The 19,244-nt window shown below is 54.2% G+C and overlaps 1 protein-coding gene across 2 annotated transcripts in view; it reads right to left on the reverse strand.

The window, feature by feature from the left end:
• Nucleotides 1–19,244, reverse strand: part of GOLGA3 (golgin A3) — a 31,607-nt gene that overhangs the window by 9,039 nt on the left and 3,324 nt on the right. Inside the window, exons 2-16 of one of the 2 annotated variants that reach the window (XM_080650384.1) lie at nt 18,265–18,573; nt 16,052–16,210; nt 13,930–14,042; nt 11,876–12,531; nt 11,343–11,454; nt 10,775–11,081; nt 9,363–9,565; nt 7,446–7,583; nt 6,674–6,835; nt 6,033–6,401; nt 4,894–4,971; nt 3,674–3,937; nt 2,798–2,892; nt 2,137–2,353; nt 230–373 (exon numbers count right to left, since the gene is read on the reverse strand). In XM_080650384.1, coding sequence (XP_080506510.1) covers nt 230–373; nt 2,137–2,353; nt 2,798–2,892; nt 3,674–3,937; nt 4,894–4,971; nt 6,033–6,401; nt 6,674–6,835; nt 7,446–7,583; nt 9,363–9,565; nt 10,775–11,081; nt 11,343–11,454; nt 11,876–12,531; nt 13,930–14,042; nt 16,052–16,210; nt 18,265–18,397 — 3,150 coding nt within the window. In that variant the 5' untranslated portion in view covers nt 18,398–18,573. Of the gene's footprint in view, nt 1–229; nt 374–2,136; nt 2,354–2,797; nt 2,893–3,673; nt 3,938–4,893; nt 4,972–6,032; nt 6,402–6,673; nt 6,836–7,445; nt 7,584–9,362; nt 9,566–10,774; nt 11,082–11,342; nt 11,455–11,875; nt 12,532–13,929; nt 14,043–15,931; nt 16,211–18,264; nt 18,574–19,244 lie in introns of both variants that reach the window. The other variant, XM_080650383.1, reaches the window with a different exon arrangement.

The following is a 19,244-nucleotide window of genomic DNA, read 5'->3' on the forward strand; positions in this document are numbered from 1 at the left end:
TGAGTGGGGGGGGTCCTTGCTAGAGGCAGCTGTTAGGTGCATGGGGGGAGTCCAGCACCTGGGTGGTCACAGATCCAAAGAAGCACCGAACAGTGAGCAGAGGGCAGAGCTGGCAGATCAGGCACACAGGCCGGGCTCTGATGCTCCAGGGCCCCGTTTCCCTGCTCTGGAGCTGCACTGGGAGTGGCGTGGCCTGTCCACTTTGCCATGTGATCACGAGCTCGCCCACCTCGTCCTCTAGCTCCAGCACTTTCTCCCGGTACTCCTCCAGCTCCTGGCTAGTCAGCGCGATGACCTCCTGCAGTTCCTTCTCCAGCATCACCTTGCTGTGACCCACGGTCTGCAACTCCACCTCCAGGGCCTGGATTCTCTCCTAACAGCAGGACAGAGAGGTGAACCGGGTCATGACTTCAACATGGCCGTGGCAGGGACTAACCTCCCTCCTGCGTAGCCCTGTGTCGCCCGACCCTGAGAGGCTGCTGACCACACAGACAGGTGAATGCTTCTCACAGCATTCCCTTCCCTTAAGAGGACTTAACTAACCTGCATGCACACAGCGACTCACAAACAAAACGATCTTCAGTTAAATGCTTTGAAAACACAGGAGAGTTTGACTTGCAGGTAAGAGTTATAAATTACTACATGTGGCACGTGATCTGTTGCATGATATAACCAGCAGCACATGTGCACCTATGCACATGAACACAGATACACTCTTGCTGTTCTGAGCACTTCCCAGCTGTCTCTCTGCTGAGCCTCCTAATGAAGGGTCTCACTAGTTGCCTCACTTTGGCCTATTACTAAGGACCAGGAAGGTGGCTCTCAGGCTGAGCTCCTGCAGCAAGCAGAAGGCAGAGCCTACAGGGTTCACCCCTCCCACCTACCATGTAAACACAAGAATGAAAAGAACAAATATTTTACAGCAGAAGGGAAATTATAACTGAATAAATTCTCCCCTCCCAACATTTTATAAAGTAAGCAGGTGAGGAGGAGTATTTAACCATTTGGCAAAAAGACACCATGCTATGATAAGTCCAGGAGACGAAAGTAAACTTCACGAGAGAAGATACAAGGACCCCCTCACCTGTAACACCTGCTAAACGAAGTGAAACAGCTCGCGCTGGAGAGCAATAGGTGAAATGCACAGTAACTTACTCAGGAAGAATTTACTCCAAGGAGCAAAAGTGAAAGGAAAGGATCAGACCCAGAGCTGGCAGGGCCCTACGCCGGTCTGAAAGCCTTCATGTCATGGATCCAACCCTCGCCGCTGCCAGGAGCTCCCTCCCGCCTCCCGTCCGCCACGCTGCTCAGGGACACCAGCCTCCCATGATCTTAAACATAATCTACAAGCAAAAGGCTTTGGGCCCGGCCTGTGTGGCTCCGTGGATGAGCATCCACCCATGAACCAGGAGGCCGTGGTTCGATTCCCAGTAGGGGGCGTGCGGGAGGCAGCCGACTGATGTTTCTCTCTCATCACTGGTGTTTCTCTCTCTCTCTCTCTCTCAAATCAATAAAAAATACATATCGTTTTTAAAGAGGCTTTGGGCTCTTCACACTGACCTCCTTCCCTGATTCCTCCAGGATGAGGCCACCTGCCAGCACCTGAACCCGGACGCTGGGCCCGTGCTGAGCACACCGGCTCGAACCCGAGCAACCCCGTTTTCTATGCTGCCACCTGCACGTGTTCTGGTTCTTTCTATCACAGCCTCTCCTGGCTTCACTGTCCTTCAACAGGAGAGCCAAAGGTCTCACCCACCTGAGCCGTCAGTCTGCAACACACGCCTTGACCCCAGCTTGCCAAGGCCTTTCCCAGGACCCTCTGCTGAGACACCCACCGGTCCACCCCAAAGCCTCACTTATTCGAGGCCAGTCAAATGCCACCTCCCCAAAAAGCTCTTGTGGGTTGTTTCACACTCGCCAGAGCTGACCCGCACACCCACAGGTTCACAGGGACGTGGCGAGAGGGCTGTGTGCAGATCACATCCCTGTCACGTTCACACCACGATGAATCCTAGAGGAGTGCTGCCACACACTCATTCCGCCCCTTTCCTAGGACTCCACAAGGGTTCCAGGGAAATGCTGGTAGCCCCGTCCCCACCGAGAAGCCGCGAGGGCCCGGGCACACGTGGTACGCACGTGCAGCAGGAGGTCGCTGGCACCATCGGCCGCCTGGGCCCTCAGCTGGCTCAGCTCGGCCTCGGCTGCCTCCTTGGCGGTGAGGGCCTCCTGCAGGCGGCGGCTCAGGATGCTCACGGCGCTCTCGTAGGCCTTGTGCTTGCTCTTCATCTCCTTCTGAGCGCTGCTCAGGTCCGAGCCCAGCCGTGTCACCCTCTGCTTCTGTTCGGTGATGGCCCTGGGGCGTGCCGGGGGGGACAGGCCGTCTCAAGCCTCCCTTACTGCCTCCAGCTCCACCTCCCCCACGCCGGCACCCCCAGATTCAAGAACCCTGGCAATACTTTATAAAGCAAGCCGACGAGGCTGGTGCTGGCAGCCCTGCGGCACTGTGCTCAAACCCTGCCAGCAGAGCCACCTGCCAGCACCTGAACCTGCACACTGGGCCTGTGCTTGAGCACCCCGGCTCGAACCCAAGCCACCCTGTTTTCTATGCCTCCACCTGCACGTAGTCCCGCTCTATCGTCCAGCTCTTCCTAACGCTGTTCACATGCTCCTAACCCAACAGGACAGAGCAGTAGGCCCGACCGTGGGCTCACACGTACGTCGCGGGCCGACACAGGCACGGTGCCGGGCACAAAACTCAAAGGAAAACACGGGCAGAAAGGAGAGGCCCAGTGCTCACCGGGCGGCTTCCTGCCGCAGCTCTTCCACCTGGGCCTGGAGTCCCTTGTTGGCCTCCGTCAGTGCAGCCACCTGCTGTCTGTCCAACTGCAGAGCCTGCACAGGAGGGAGAAGACCGGTGAGCACAAGCCCCGTCTGCCTCTGCAGCCCGTCCGGACACACTCCAGGTCCACAGGCGTTTCAGGGCTGCCTCGAGCACCTGGGCTTTGAAGGCCCTGACAGAGCTGTGCCCTTTTACAAATGGCAGCTTCAGAGCGGTCCAGTGTCCCAAGCTGCTTGTGTCAGAGCGAGGACGGGAATGCTGGGAAGGACTCCCTCCTCGTGGGGCCGCAGCACCTGGAGGAGTGACTGTGAACTGGTTCGGGGGGCTTGGCTTCCTCCTGGCCCTGCTCGCTGCCCTGAGCATACCCATGAAGACGTGTTCTCACGGCTGCAGGTGTCCCATACCCAGCCCCTGGCTCCTGCAGCTCAACCTGCACCCACCTGGCTCCAACGTTGTCTGTTCTCAAATCTCTCACCTTGCCGGCCTCCAGCCAATCTGCCCACCTGGCCCTCTCCTGGACTTTAAAAAACCTCACATGTCAAACTGCCTTGATCTGACATGTCCCCCGTTTCTCATCTCAGGAATCGCCCCTCAGACCCAGCAGGACTCTGGACTGAGGCCTCGCTCTCCCTGCTCTGTCACTGCCAGCTCCACCAGCTCCCACCTGCACGCTGGCCTCCCCTCAACCATGGGACCTGTGCACATGCACCCCAGTCCCGGCACCGCTCCACACCCCTCGCCAGCTCCCACGGCCCAGAGCTGGAAACAGCTGCTGCAGCCTGGAACACGGGAGCCCCACACAGTGGAGCCGTCACCGTCGGCGCATCCCCAGACCTGCAGGTGGGTCTCCATCTCATCGCGCTCCCTCTGCACCGACTCCAGCTGCCCTTCGAGAGCCGCCATCTGCTGCTGCACCCGGGACACCTCCTTCTGCAAGCGCGCCTGCTCCGCCTCCATGGACTTCTTGTCCCCTTGAAGCTGCATCAGCTCCTGCCTGAGCTCCTTCACCTCCGAGTCCAGCCTCTTCTTCGTGGCCTTGAGCTCGCTGATGAGCTGGTCTTTGGAGGCGGTGTCCCGCCGGTAGGCCTCCACCATCACCTGCCAGGACAGGAGCTGCAGCCAGTGTGGGCGGGCCGCCCAGGGGACACTGGCTTACAAAGACATGCTCACCACTTACCTGGGGCTAAAGGTAACGTATTTTGCCAAACCAAAGACACCATCAACTGAGACACCCACTATTTCGCTCCTGAACAAGTCTGGGCAAACGGTAGAGGTGTCACGCCAGCTGCTGGCGCCTTAACCACCTGTCTTCCCTGGGATTCTGGCAATTCCTTCTCCGAGCTGCACTCCTGGCTGACAGGCTGTCCCTGGTGATAAAGTCTACGCCCTTCAGCACACTCCCTCAGGGGCCATCCCTCCTCAGACCCTGGGCTGGCGTTGCTCCCTCATCCCTCCCACACGGATGGGCTTCACAAACACACACATACACGTGTGCAACATGACCTATGTCAACGCTGGGTCATGTGGCATTGTTTCAAGCACGTTAAACAGAAAGTCAGCCTGTGTGTGGTGACACATACTCAGGGCATGATCCCCGCGGTCAGGTGCCCACCTCACTATGGATGCATCTGACTCTGGAGACATTAAGATGGGATGGGGAGGGGCATGCCTCAGAGTCAAGCAAGTGCTTTTAGAAACTGAAGGAGTCTAGTCCTGGCCGGTGGCTCAGTTGGTCGAGTGTCGTCCCACACACCAGAAGGTTGTGGGTTTGACTCCTGGTCAGGACACATACCTAGGTTGCGGCTTCAACCCCTGGTCGGGGTGTGTAAAGGAGGCGGCTGATCAATATTTCTTTCTTTCTCCCTCTCTCTTTCTCCCTTCCCCTCTCTCTAAAATCAATAAGCATATCCACTGATGAGGATAAAAAAAAAATTGAAGGCATCTACACATTACCTTGCTCTTGATCAACTTTTTCTAGTGAAGTGATTGAACCACTTACAAGACTGTTTTCACACACTTATTTCACATAAAGAACACCAACAACTCAACTTTACCTTCTGTTGAAGAAACTGTTCCTTTATTTTCTGCATCTGCTTTTTCAGAGAGCTGGCATCTTCCTGCAGGTGCTCCACCTACGGGAGACAGGCGTGCACAGCATTACTGAGGGCTCCAGGAGGGCCCTGTGCATGAGGGACAGGCGTGCACGCTAGTCCCCAAGTCAGGGTGGGAAAGACAGCTTCCAGTGAGACAGGAAAGCCACCACCACTTCCTACGCACTATTTTTAGAATAATCATCTTAATCCAAGGTGTAGCTACCAGCGACTTGGTTAATAACAATACAGGTGAAACTTGGACATGATCAATAATGCCTAGAACCAACAAATGTCTCCTCCACAGCTTTCCAAGTGTCACCTGATGTCCCGCTTACTGACAGTCGGTAAACTCAGACTCAAATTTATCAAAAGAATCCGCACCATTCCTGTAACTACGCCCCTGCTGGTTTGAGGCGCTGCCTCCGCATCTGTCCTAGAAAGTAACTTAGCTTGGTCACGGTCTGCACAGAAAACAGTCTCCCTCGATTTTACTTCCCAAAAGGAACACGTCATTAATTCTTTTCTCGTCCTGTTGCTTATGGGGTGGAATCAGAAGACAAAATTATGCCCTGACACCAACCCTACTTCCTGCACCCTGCAGCTTCCTTGCTTTGTCTGGATTTTTAACGTTCGCCTGCATCCAGTCATGCCAGCTGTGGGCTCCCAGGTGTGGGTGCTAGGTCAGGTCCACACACCCAGACACTCAGGCTGTCTGCCCACCTCACCCAATGACACAGCTGTCCTGCCACTGTGCCCTGTGGGTCCCACCCCTCAGGCACCCAGGAAGGGAAAGACAGAAGTTCCACACAGCTTTCCCCGTCAGAGCGGCCTGTCACCCGGGGGCAGAAACGGCGTTCTTGGCAGGTTACGTCCACAGTCCAAACAGAGCTGCTTCCTGGCTCTTAGCACCCAGGGGCTGAAGCAGGCCTGAAGCCCACCCCCAGCAGGAGCGGGTCCTTCCTCAGCTAAGCCCAGGGCCCGGCCCTGGACACTCTTTCATTACAAAACAAGGGGTTCAAAGAAAGAACCAAGCCATTAGCACTGATACGCGCATGCGTGGGCGGGATGCGTACAAAATGAGGGCAAACGGCGTTCGTTACCTGGCTGGACTTGACGGCTAATTCCTGTCTCAACTGCTCCAAAATTTCTGACGTTTCCTCAGCACCTTCTTCCAAGCTTCTGACTCCTCTGTCGAGTTCCTCCCCGCTGCTCTGGGCCGCCTGCAGAGCCACCTCCAAGACAATCTTCTCGTTCTGCAGGAAGCGGATGGTGTCGTCCTTGGAGGTGGCCTCGCCCTGCAACTCCTCCAGTCGGGCCTGCAGCTCATCATAGCGCACCTGCAGGTCACCGAGGGCCTGCTCTCGGCCCTGCAGCGTCTCCTGTGTTGAGGTGAACTGCTTCAGCAGGTCCAGGTGCTCCTGCTGCAAGGCCGCAAGCTGCTGGTCTCGCTGGTGCAGCGTTAACTTCACCTGGAAAAGGGACTGGACTCAGTATGACGTCCGCTCCAGAACTGACACTGCTTCCCTGTTCGGGTTTTAGAATATCTGCACAGGCACTGTGCAGGCAGCCATCTGTACGTTAAGGTCTGGCAGACAAGAACACTCACAGAAGCACCAGCTCTGACGATGCGACATTAAAATGAGTTTGATACACAGACCAGCACTAATGCTCACGGCGAGGACGGCCACAGGAGGCCGGTGTGTGGCCCGGGCCCTCGGGCCAGGCTGTGGCAGGTGCTTGCCTGCTCTAGCTGCTGCTCCAGGGCTGCTGCCGAGGCCGCCATCTTCTGCAGCTGCTCCTTCTCCTCCTCGAACTCCTCTAGCCTCCTCTGCAGGTCCTCCTCCACCATCGTCTTTGCCTCTTGAATCTGCACAAAGGCAGCTTCTTGGTCCAACATGTCAGCCTGGGCCGGGAGAGAGTGTATTGTAAAAAGCAGGATAACCTGACAGCCACAGCGACTGAGCCCGAAAACCCACCGCGTGGTGAGGGGCCCAGGGCCACCACATCACCGTCTGCCCACGGCCTGCACACGGAGAAGCCAGGGCCACCGGGATGGAAGGCAGCTGCCCTCTCCCTCACTGCCCCACGTGCTGGAGGGCTGAACAGCAGCGCAGGCTGCGTGCTCCACGACGAGAGCACTTACCGCTAGACTAGACTCTCCAACGCTCTCAGAGGCCTAAGCTCCTCCTTCCCTGCCCACGCTCTGCCCAGCACCTCCCTCCACCGGGCTGAGCGCTAGGACCCAGGCCACCGAGGGTCAGAGGAGAGGAGATACCGCTGACCATTCAGTGAGAACGCGAGGGACTGAGTCCGCGCATCTGACCACGGCAGGTTGTTCACATTTCAGAAGACATACAAACGTATGTATGATATTCGTGTTTACATGTACATAGGTATTTGTATATTTCCTTATTCTTGACCAGTGGCCGGAAAAAAAAAGCTCAACCCAAAAAAAACACACCACCCAAAACAGAACCCCTACAGGCCCCGGGTGCAGGACGTGCGGCCCTCACCTCGATGCCCTGGAGCTGCAGGGCGATGCGCTCCTTCTCCTTGATGGATCTGTGCTGGGTTTCCGTCAGCTGCTGGGACAGGGACACATTCTCAAGCTTCAGGTGCTCCAGGAGGCCCGTCTGGGTCATCTGTCCAACCTGCAAAGAAAAAGTAAGATGGGAAGTTGCTGGATTTCAAGTACAAGTGCAGACCAGCCTGTCCCCGAGGCCACCAGCGTGAGGGTCTCTGCCCAGTGGTGGCCCCCGAGGGGCGGCTCCCTGGAGCCCACCACACAGGACCCCTGCCCAGCCTCCTGCCAGCCACCTTGACGCCCGGGCCAGGGGTCTCTGTGTGCCTCAGAGGGGCAGGCTGGCAGCCCAGAAGCCAGTGGTCATTCTCCCGAGAATGTGTAGTTTGTGGTGAGATCTACACAGAAGTTCCCACTGAAGGTGCATCTACGAGCCCCTAAAGTGAGGGGCCTTCAGCTGGACGGCAGGTGCAGCTGGCGCTGGAGGCCTGCCCCTCAGGTGAACTGACCAGCTGTGACCAGACACATTTCAGTGTCTGACTGTCCTGACACCAGACTGACCCAGCCGTTCCCGGGAAATAACACTGGCAGTCCATTCTAGGGTCTGACCCGGCCATCAGTCAGGCCTCCTCTGACCGCTGTCTCCTTGAGAAAAAGGAGCCCAGCTTCAAACACACTGGTGCCCAGGGGAGGCGTCGGGACAGAGGAGTCTAGAGGACACAGGTCTGCACCGGGACCTTCGAGCACGTCACTTCCAGATCCAATGGGAACACCCTTGAGGACAGGGTCTCCGTGGGAGTGCCGGAGCAAGGGAGACGCCATGTGCTGGGACCATGTCTCGAGGGAACGACAGAATAAAGACCACCCTGACTCTCCTCCCTGCTGGACAGTCCCGAAAACACGTCTATGTTCCTGGGACAAGGGGGCAATGCAGTGAACACCCTGATTAAGGAATGCTGAGCCTGCGTCCCAGGGAGATTGGAAAAAAGCAGTTACATTTCTCTTTTTTTAATTTTTTTTGCAGTTACATTTCTCAAACTGCCACTCCCTGGACTGTTCCAGTTTTTATCTTCCAAACTCCATTTCTGACTTTTGTCATTTACATAAATCCGGCTTCTTTATTAACTTGTAAAATGAGTTATTTCTAAATATATTGTAAGCAAAACCAATGCTTGTCTGTGTGGTCCTTTAGCTTAAATGTGTAATGTAAATTTAAGAAAACTTCTATTTTGTACAGGTGTAGACTTCAGTTTTTTTAAAAAGGAGCACTGGGCAGAATTAGAATGTCACATCCTCTAGCTGAGAAATACAGCGAAATCAAAAGAGAAAAAAGAAGTCTGAGGCTGATGGAGGCACCACTCGGCATCCTCATGATCAACCCGATTCGTCCAAAGCACTGGGGTTTGCAGCCAAGTGCATTTCCGCCACTTCCTGGCTGTTCTGAGTCCTCCAGAGCGGAACTCGGCCCAGAGGGAGTGGCCACGTGAGTGTGCACCTGTGCTGGCTCCTTATCAAAGCAAAAGGGAGGAGCACCTGGTCCTTCTCCAGCTGCGAAGGGAAGCCATGCGCGCTCGGTGCGTGTCAGTAACAATGTCACAGGAGGGCAGAGACCATGTGGACGTGGATGTGAGACAGGGCTCACAGGATGGAAGGCGCCCTCACAGGGCAACGAGTCAGCAGTCAGAACTGGGAACACAGAATGTTCCAGAGAGGGACATTTCTAGGGGCTGAACCCCCCTGGTCACAAAGATGCTTACTGTGTAGGGTGGGTGTGGGATATGTGAGTGGTTAGCAGATTTTTAAAACATGCATCTGTGAACTCTAAAAGCCAGAGTCTTTTTAATTTAGTGAAAAGCAGCGGCTGCACATGGGACTTGGAGGTGAGCTGCCCCGTGCCGGTGAGCCGTACCTGAATGTGGGCCATCTCGCCCTGCAGTCTGACCCGGGCCTCCTGGGCCAGGGCGAGCTGCTGCTGGTACCACTGCCGCACGCTTTGCAGAGACGCGATTTCCGCCTGGGATGTCTTCAGCCTGCTGGTGAGCGTCGTGCGCTCCATCTGCACTTGCCGCAGCTGGCTCTGCAAGGCTGTCATCTGCTGTCGTAGGTCGTGCACTGGGGGCGAGAAAGCACGGCGCTCAGAGCAGCCCACAGCAGGAGCCAGCAGCTCCGCGCGGACGTCCAGGTCCGTTCGGCTTCTCTCGAGAGCAGGGACCCAGCCCGTCCAAGCCTGGGTGCTAAGCTACGGCTCCCGGGGGTACAGGGCTGGGTTCTGGCCATGACATTTCGTCAACTGGTCCTTGTCGTGCGTGTCTGTCACCTACGTGATCCACGAGCACCACGACTCACGGTGGAATGAAGCTCCCCTAACACACCTTTTCTCCACTAAACTCATCGCAGCCCCCTCACGCTTGGGAACACCACAGTGTTTCAGGTTCTTTTAAAATAGCAAATCACATAAAAAAGCAAAAAACGCAAAAAACATGTCACTGAGCCTCATGTGAGTGTAGGTCTGTTCGCTGCCCAATGAGCTCTAGTCAGGTTAAGCCTTGCAACCCAGAATTATAAGATTATTTTTGTTTTCAGAACTTTCTGGATTTTGTAGGTTTCTTGAGGGCCTGAGTATCATAGAATGCCCGAAACCAGAAAAGTCTACTGTGTTGTTTGTCAGCTGGTGCGTTCCAGCATCAGGAAAAAGCCCTTGTGACAGTCGTCTGCCCCTTTTCCTTTGATGCCGTCAGCCCTAACACCTAGTATCACACGCTGAGAGACGTGGCCCTCCCCAGCAGCCCCACCAGCCGCTCCCAGTTCCCAGGCGGCTGCTCTGCCAGCAGAGGCTCATCTACGCAGCCTGCACGGGAGGGTCTGACATCCGGCCGAGGCCGAGACGCCCTGAGTGGGCGTCTGGGAACTGGGTGTCCTGTGAAACGCCCCCAGGTGCTCTTGTGTATGGCCTGCCACCCAGGTTCCCGGGACTCCACTATTCCACATCTCGTTCCACGGTGATCGATCCCCACGGGGATGCAGGTAGAACCACCACTGAACGTAAGGTAGGTTTTTACGTATTTTAAATCATACCCGCAAATTCTGTGGAACAAGCAGGCGGCTCCACGATGGACTCTACAGGCAGAGTGAGTGGAAAGGCCAGCCTCTAAGACCTAGGCACCCCCAGGCGCATGCAGAAAAGTGGGCACCTTGTGTGCAAATCAGAAGGGAATACAACCCACAGCACATTCACGTGACAACAGGTCGGTCCTCAGAGCAGGTTCCCGAGGTGCATCCCGGCGCCGGACCAGACCCGCCGCCGCCGGCCCGCACACGCACCTGTGCTGTCCTTGCTGAGCATGGTGCTCCGCATCTCCTCCACTTTGGCCAGGAGTCGCTGGTACTGCTCCTCTGCCACCTGCAGGTCGTGGTGGGAGGACGAAAGGCTGGCATTCTTGGCCTCCAGCGTGTTCTGCAGGTCGCTCATGGCCTGCTCTAGGTCCCAGCAGGACCGCTTCCAGGCGTCCACCTCCGAACTGAGCGCGTCCTGTTTCTGCTGGCTGCTGTGGCTGTGCTCCTCCTGCGCCTGCAGCCGCGTGTTCAGGGCGGCCAGCTGCGCCTGCAGCTCCGCCTTTTCCTTAAGCGCCTGCAAAGATGGGCAAACAGCCACACTGACTGTCAGGAAATCGGGTCCCTTCCACCCTGGGCACACCAACTAGGGCGGCAAAGGAAGGTGTCAACAGTGAGCTCTCCAGGACAGTTACCACGTTTTCCAAACTATCCCGGGGTCTGACAGGACAATTACCCCAGAGAAGGCGGAACTGCAACGTATTCATGAAGACGAGTGAAACTCCGCCCAACGATCAGGAAGCACACGGCACACAACGCGCTCACCAGCCCCCCTTACCTGACTAGCCTCTTGGGTTAAGGCTTCCAGCTGTCCTTCAAGTCTCATTTTTTCTTTAAGAACCTGCAACATCTCATCATGCGTTTCAGCCACAGACCCTTCCATGGAGACGCTGGAGGAAAAGGCACAGAGGATCAGGTGGTGGGGACACGAGTGACCACTACCGTTACGTTTGTCCATCCTCCCTCTCCAAACCTCACACACCCTTGCTATGCTATTCTCCCCCAGGGGTTAAAGTAAACAAGAACAAAGATCCCAGTGCAGAGCTGCCAGGAGACACGCCCACCGCAGTCGGGCATGTTCAGCCCCACATCGCTGGAACTCCCGTGTGGAGAGGTGAGCCGAGCACCTGAGCCTTCTAGAGGCAGGTCTAAATAAATGCTGGAAGACAGGATGTCCTGGTATTGCAGACGATGGCAGAGCAGCTCTAACTCCATGTTCACAAAGACAGACTTAAAAGGTTAAGGACTAAGGATGAGTTAGGTGTTTTGGCCACTGCACTGGTGAGCAGGCCCCGCGTGCACAGCGCCCACCTGCTGCAGATGCTGTCTGTCCGGCTCCGTGTCTCCCCATTGACCTCTGGGCCCCGGTCTCGGTGCTCAGCTGCAGCGGCCTGGAGGACATCCGTGATGGACGGGAACTGGCCCAGAGAACTGGAGGCAATCTCCTGGCCGTTGATCACATAGGGTGCTTCGTGCGTGCCCGCGCTGTTCACCAGAAGGCCGTGCACCCCCCGGGTGGAGACGCCACTATAGGAAGAGCTGTCACTCTCATTCCCATCAGCCTCAGACATGTTGTCTCCAGGAAGGGATGAGTTCTCCAGGTCATCGGCTTCAGGGCACAGGCTGACCTCAGACACCACTGACGTCACGCTGCTTCGGTTCTGCTTCAGGGAGCCCCTAGCGGAGTCTGTGGCCAGAACATTTCCACCCGAATTCCCAGCATCTGAGTCTTCAGTTCTGTAATCAGCCAGGGACCGAATTTTGCTTGATTTGGAACTTTTTTTCTCCTTAGAATGTGCTAGGTGCCTTAAGCTGCCCACCTTCGGGCCCCGAGGCACACTGGTGCGCAAGAAGGAGTACTCCTTGGTCATCGCCACGGTGCTGGCCCTTGGTAAGGCTTCCGGGTTCAACATAAGCTCAGGATCAAGCGTGCTGAAAGGCCTCGTTTTCGTTGCAGGTTGGCTGGACTGAGAGGAAAGAAAGGCACGATGATTATGTTTGAAATTGACAACGGCATTCAAGGTGTGCCACCCAGGAAGGACGCAAGGACGACGTTCCCGCCCTGGACAAACAAGCACCCCGTGTGTGCCCCTCCCCCCCGATGCCCGCTGTGCTCTGCAGCCTCACTGTCCTGCGTCACCAGCGACCATCCAAGCACATGCCGACTTCTTTACAATTGAAAACAGCTATCAGCAAGTCCTTCCCCCTCACACCTCCTCTACAGCACTTCCCTGGCTACATTCCCATGCTTGTACTTTGAGATAAGCTTTACACTGTCTTCAAGTTATAAAAAGCAGTCCTGTTGAGTTAGAACTACCTTACAAGTAATTACTTTGAAGATAAAGAGTAAAGAGCTATTTCCCTCCACTTTAGGTAACTGCTTTCAAAGGAAGTTACATAGTGTTCATCGATTCTAAACCACTTTCCTGCCATTTTAATCTAGTGCTTAGATACTTTATCTTTTCCATTATAAATATCTTTCCCCACTAATATTGTAATTGGTTTTATTAGGATAATTATTGACTTTTAAAATATATATATTTTTTTTATTTCAGAGAGGACGGGAGAGGGAAAGATAGAAACATCAATGATGAGGGAGACTCACTGATCGACAGCCTCCTGCACGCCCCCTACTGGAAATCAAGCCACAACCTGGGCATGTGCCCTTGACCGGAATCGAACCTGGGACCCTTCAGTCCACAGGCTGATGCTCTGTCCACTGACTAAATCTGGCTAGGGCTTGATTTTTAATACTTGTACTTTTAAACCAAATTCCTGAACCCTAATTACTTTAATGATTATATATTTTTAACTCATTCTCTAGAGCACGGGTGGGGAACGTCTGCCATGAAACCATTTGTTCTGGCCCTGCCAGATTAAATTAATTAGGGGTGAGTTAATTAAACGGTTGACCAAATATAGCAGGCTCATGTTTCAGGTGATAATGTTGTATGGCCCACGAATGATGTCATAGATATCCACATGGCCCCGGGCAGAAAGAAGTTCCCCACGTGCTCTAGAGTTCCCCGAGACATCCCCAGCACGTGTAAACACCACTTCTCCTGGAGGCCCAGGACTGGCTGGCTGCTCAAGTGAGAGAGCAATGCTGCCCACCCAGGGCTGGCTGTCTCTCCTTTCCAAATGGCAGACTGAAGGCTGGAATGTGCTTGTTAACATCAAGGGAAGAAGCAGCAGCGGGGCGGGAGCCGGGCGCTGCAGGAAATTCCCCCAGGGTGGGAACCAACGAGAGACAGACCTTCCCAGAGAAGCACAGAGAAGTAAAGGCAGGTCCTGGAACTGCGTCTGACTAATCATGGCCCGTTACACACAAGTTCCCCATTGGTTTGCTTGAGAGCAGGACTCACGCGCTCCTGCTGGCGCTTCACCCTGTACTGCGTGAGCTGCTCCTCCAGCCGCCGCCGAGCCTGAAGTCGGACCTGCTCCTCCTTCTCCAGCGGCAGCGGGGCCTCTGCTGAGCCTGGGTGGGGAAACAGCCACTTAGAAACTCAGAAAGCACGGGGCACAAAGGACAGAACAGCAGCTTGGCTGTCATTTTAATTAACAATATGATTTAGCTTCTAAACAGTGCACGCCGTCTAGTTTGAAAGCCTACTTCCAGGTGAAAAAAACACGAGAGCCCTGGACAATGGTGGCCAACAGGACCTGTCTGATAAAAGATGCTCTGGCTATGCCCAGGGCTGGGGTCCCTACAGCATCCAGAGGGCACAACAGGACACGGGCAAACTTGCCCCTTAGTAACAAGAACTGAACTCAAAAGTCGGTGCCCATGGTGGCCCTCATGGAGCTGTAACTCTGACCTCTGAGGTCAGAGGAACCAGTGGAGAGCAGTCGTGAGGAGTGACACCCAGTCACGGGAACGTGTCACACCAAACGTGCTTTCTTCAGGCACTTACATCTGGAGACAGAACTTTACCCACAGCTTACCTAATAACGAATCATGTTATATTTCTGGCCAGTAACAAAATTTAAACTATCTAAACCCAAACGTTTTACTTTGGTAATAAAGGGTGAAGAGAGAGTGCAATGGTACAAGTCACAGGTTTCTGTCACGTACAGCAGACAGGTATGTTGGACACGGAGGGGAATACGCTGATGAGAGCAGATAAATGTCCTAGCTTAACCCCTTCATAGACAACACCACCTTCAGATGCAGAAGGTAAGCAGCTCGTTTTAAATAACCCCTAAGAGCTGAGCAACGGAATTCCAATGATTCCACCACAAATTCACCAACGTCATTACTAATGTGTGCGTTTATCGGACGTCTGGGACTTTCCTCAAGGCTACGTGGTCCGGGTGGCAGAAACCCAAAGGCCTACGGCTGCAGGTAGGAAACCCAAATCTGCAAACTCAGCACCAGGGACACAGCCTGAAGGTCAGGGTCATGAGTGAACACTCCCCAGGAAGGGAGGCAGGTGGCCGCAGATCATTGCCACGTGGGCACCTGAGCTCACACATCCCTCCGAGCAGGAATCCAGGCTTGTACATGTCTCTTGGCTTAAATGTTGCCAATGAGTTTCCAGAAAATTTAAGAATATACTACAGCCTTAATAAAATAATGCCTGTGAAGAGAAAGGCAAACAACCCAAAAGAAAAATGGGCTGAACATATCAACTGACAGTTCACAGAAAGGAATGACCGAACGGCCAACAGACGCTCCAGGAATCAGGCAAGTGCAAGGTTCACAATCAAGTCACCAGGAAGCACCAGGGCGCACCCATCAGACCAGTGGAAACGGAGAAGAATGTGTCTGGGTGCAAGAGGGTGGGCGACAGTGAGCTCTCACCGTCGTTAGTGGCAGCGCTGAGGGAGCTACATGCAATAATGGGAGCAACACAGTCACGTTTGAAAAAGCAATGACCCCAACACCGGCTGTTCACAGAGGCCTATGTAGGGACATGTGAGCACAGGGGTATATGACCCCACGGTGTGAAACTGTATGTCTGGGTATGAGAAAGAAGTGTTAGACAACGGCCTGGAGGTTTCTTGGCCTCACAGGCTGCCAGTTTGTGACTTGTTCACCCCCAAACCTCCAGGGATCAGCACAAAACCAATGCTGATTAAAGTAACTCATCAAAGAAAGCTTTCAAAGTGTTAACTGTTGAGACTAATTCCCCACAGGCTGCCTGCTCACCACCCAGGATGACAAAAGGCACACACAGGCCCTTTAAATCTGGACCTGGAGTCCCACCACGACTATCGGACCATGAAGATGTGTCCTCTCTCTCTGAAATGGAGCCACCTAATAAACGCACAGTCCACTGTGACAAAACAGAATGCCTCTGGAGGTGGTGACTGACGGGCGCTGGGGAGGGTGGAGAGGGGGAGGAGGTGGGGTCGGATGCTTACACAGTTGCGTTTCTTGCATAGGAAGACTGAGTCTGAGAGACTGCAAAGCTTCTTTTCTAACACTGCCCTCAGCACTAGTCCCCTGAGACTTCCTTAGGTTGTCATGGAAACCAGCCACACCTGGAGGCGCATCAGGACCCACTGGGCTCTTGGTGGGACCGAGAGCCGACGGCGGGCCTGGGAGCTGTGGCATCGGCCCATTCTGACAGGCGTCCCCCTCGCTGGGCCCGTCTGGGCTTTCTCCTTCATCCATCGCTCTGTCCGCCTCGACGCTGGCACCTGGAAGAGAAGGCATGCTGGGCCATCCGATGACAACAACCCAACCAGGTCACTCTGCAGATACGCAGCTAACAGGACGAAGGAGAACCCAGCGACATGGGCATGAGCAATCTCCACACCCTGCATCAGTTCACTCTGGGAGGAAAGCAGGCCCTGGTTGCCTGCATGGGCGGGGATATGGGACCGGTCGCCCCACCCCTCAGAGCCCACCACCCTCATCTGTGGAATGCCCTCACCCTCACCCTTGGAAGAACTTAAGTATCATTTCCTTTTCATTTAAACAAGACCAATGAGAAATCTCGTGAGTCTGTGTTAACAAGACAGCAATGAAAACAAATGCTTAAAACATAGCTGACCATGTTTCTACTAAGGCTCGGGAACCGCAGTGCTAATCAGAGCCACAGCCTCACAGTCACTTCAAAGTATAAGTTCACCCACCAAAATGAGAAATCTAAAGCAAGAGGTGGATTAGCTGATCAGAATGACCTCGGCAAAGCTGAGTCCCAAACGTGTGCTTCTGCTCAGCGAACACCTGTGAAGGTGGGAGCCCAAGTTTATCCAAAGATGACAATACACCCACGTATCCAGCTCAGTTCCTCCCGCAGACAATCACACACACACTTGTTTATACTTTAACTTAACCTATTTCCTTAGTCAAAGGAAAATAGGAAGAGACTTCTTACAATTAAATGGCTGTTAGTCTTCTCCCTGCCCCTCATCCTGGTGGGCCAGCCCAGGGGGAGGTTCAAGACCCAATGTGGCGTGTGGAGGGGGAGGGGCCTATGGCATCCCTTTGGTCCAAGTGAATTTGAAACGGGTTTCTGCCACTTAGAATGTGAGTCCCAACTAACACAGCTCCTTACAGTCACGCCTCCCTAAAAGTAAAACCAGAATACAAACGGGTGCCGCCGACACAAAGCAGAGCGAGGGGACCCGTCCACGGCCCTGACACCAACAGACCGGTGTCTGCTCCTTCAAAAGACCAGCGTCAGCTTCACTGTGTGTATGTGGGGGGTGGGGGCCCCGCATTTCAGATACAAGTCAAGCAGGTGAATACCACTTTCCGATGAGTTCACAGATCTGGGAGAGTCTCAAAAACGTCACTGTTTATATAACACAGTATATAATCCCTGAGCATCATATTGTACTTTTGGAAATATCTAGCAGTGAGAAGGCCCAATAAACAAGACTTTGTTTCCAAACACAGGCCTCATTATGGACAAACAAACAGCAAAGACGACGTCGCTGTCCCCCCTGCTTATGCGTGTTTCACGTGGGCCACTTCCTCCAGCCCCCACGACGACCCTGAGAGGCAGCTTCCACTCATCTTCCCTTTCACACGAGAAGGCTGTGAGGCCGAGATAAATTACGGGCCCTCTGGAGGGCTTGCTGCACTTCGTGGCGGATCCAAGGGCTGGCTCCCCCTCTGCCCCCTGTGGGATCCTCCGTCTTGGGCCCACGCTGTCACCAGCCTCACTCAGCACTTAGGAGCAGTAACCAGCGAAGCCATTTTAGGGCTCGAACATGGTTTCCAAGAACCATCATGCAATTTCTGCTACTACTAGATCAGTACTCTATAACTTTCAAGCACACACTGCACTGAGCACCCTGACCAGAACGGGGTATAAAGACTCAGTGAATAATTCACCCCTGTACTTCTGAGGAACAAATAACCCACCAGCTAACATGCAAATGTGGTCCCATAATCCTGAGATCACTACTGGACTGTTCTGGAGCCGTTAGTAAAATTCTGGCAGCCAGCCAAACAAAAAGGCCGAATACTAGGTGGGGAGTAACGATGTGTGAGGAAGACCCACAGAAACTTTAACAGAAGTCACTGCAGCCCCGCCCTCGCCGGGGCAGAAGGCGGGGCAGTTTCTGTTCTGTTTAACAGGCATGGTGCTTGATTCAAAGATGGCATCCGCTAAGAAAAGACACCCATCTGGTCCTAAAAACACATTTTAAATGAAAAGTTCATTATCGTCTTAAACACCACATTCTTCCTCTAAAACGCAAGCTGATCCCCATCTTCTGTTTCAAGGCAGGTGACTTACGCTGGGCTTCATCCCACTGGTCAGGGGGCGCCAGAGGGCCCAGGGGCTGCGGGAGGGGGTCGGGACAGGCTGAGGTGCCACTGCGGGATCCATCTTCTAAGGGGCCACCCTGCACGGCCGACACTCCCTCCATGGTCGGGATGCCTCAGACTGGGCTGGCCCTCGGGAGCTGCACGCGAGCCGCTGACAGGCTTGGTTTTGCCATCACCAGCAGTCAGGATCCCCCGGGAAGGATGGCATTAGGTTTTCCATTTTCAAGAGATGTAAAGTCTTATCAGTGACTTGAAATCAAACCAAGTAATGTGATACCTAAGAGGAGGGAAAATAGGGACAAAATATTATGAGACTTCATTGTCAGATCTGAAGTAACAATTCCAAGATTAAGATTTGCTTCCTCATTTGCATCTGTGTAAGAAACAAATACACATTTATTCATTCAACAAAAATCCCGAGTGCCTACAATAGCCTAGGTTTTGAGGATAAAATGCTGAACCAGCCACACCGGGCCTGCTCCTGAAGGCGCTTACTGTCAATATTGGTGCTGGCCCAAGACGGTGTGCCAGGACAGAGAACAGCCATAATGGCTCTCTAACTATCACAGGTGGCCACTGAGCTGGGGGTGGGAGGTGGGGGGTGGGGGTGAGGAACTGAGTTCTCACTTACTAATTTTATTTACTACTTATTACCTATAGATTTAACTAATTTGGTGTAAGAGCCACATGTGGCCAAGTACTTCTGTGTCGAACACCAGCCTACACGCTCAGAGGACTCCCCTCCAGACCTGGCGTGAAGGTGCCAAGGCCGCGGCCGAGAGCCGGCTGTGGGAACGTGGTCACTGTCCTCTGTGTGGGGAAGCACAGGAGTCAAGGACATGGAGAGGCAGCCACTGTGGAATGGGGACAGAGAGCATCTCACAGGAGACCACCATCGGTTAGCCCATCCTGTGGGGCTAAATTTACGAGAACGAACTTTGCCCAGTT

This window comes from Plecotus auritus, assembly GCF_963455305.1.
Source record: "Plecotus auritus genome assembly, chromosome: 13".
Lineage (NCBI taxonomy): Eukaryota > Metazoa > Chordata > Mammalia > Chiroptera > Vespertilionidae > Plecotus > Plecotus auritus.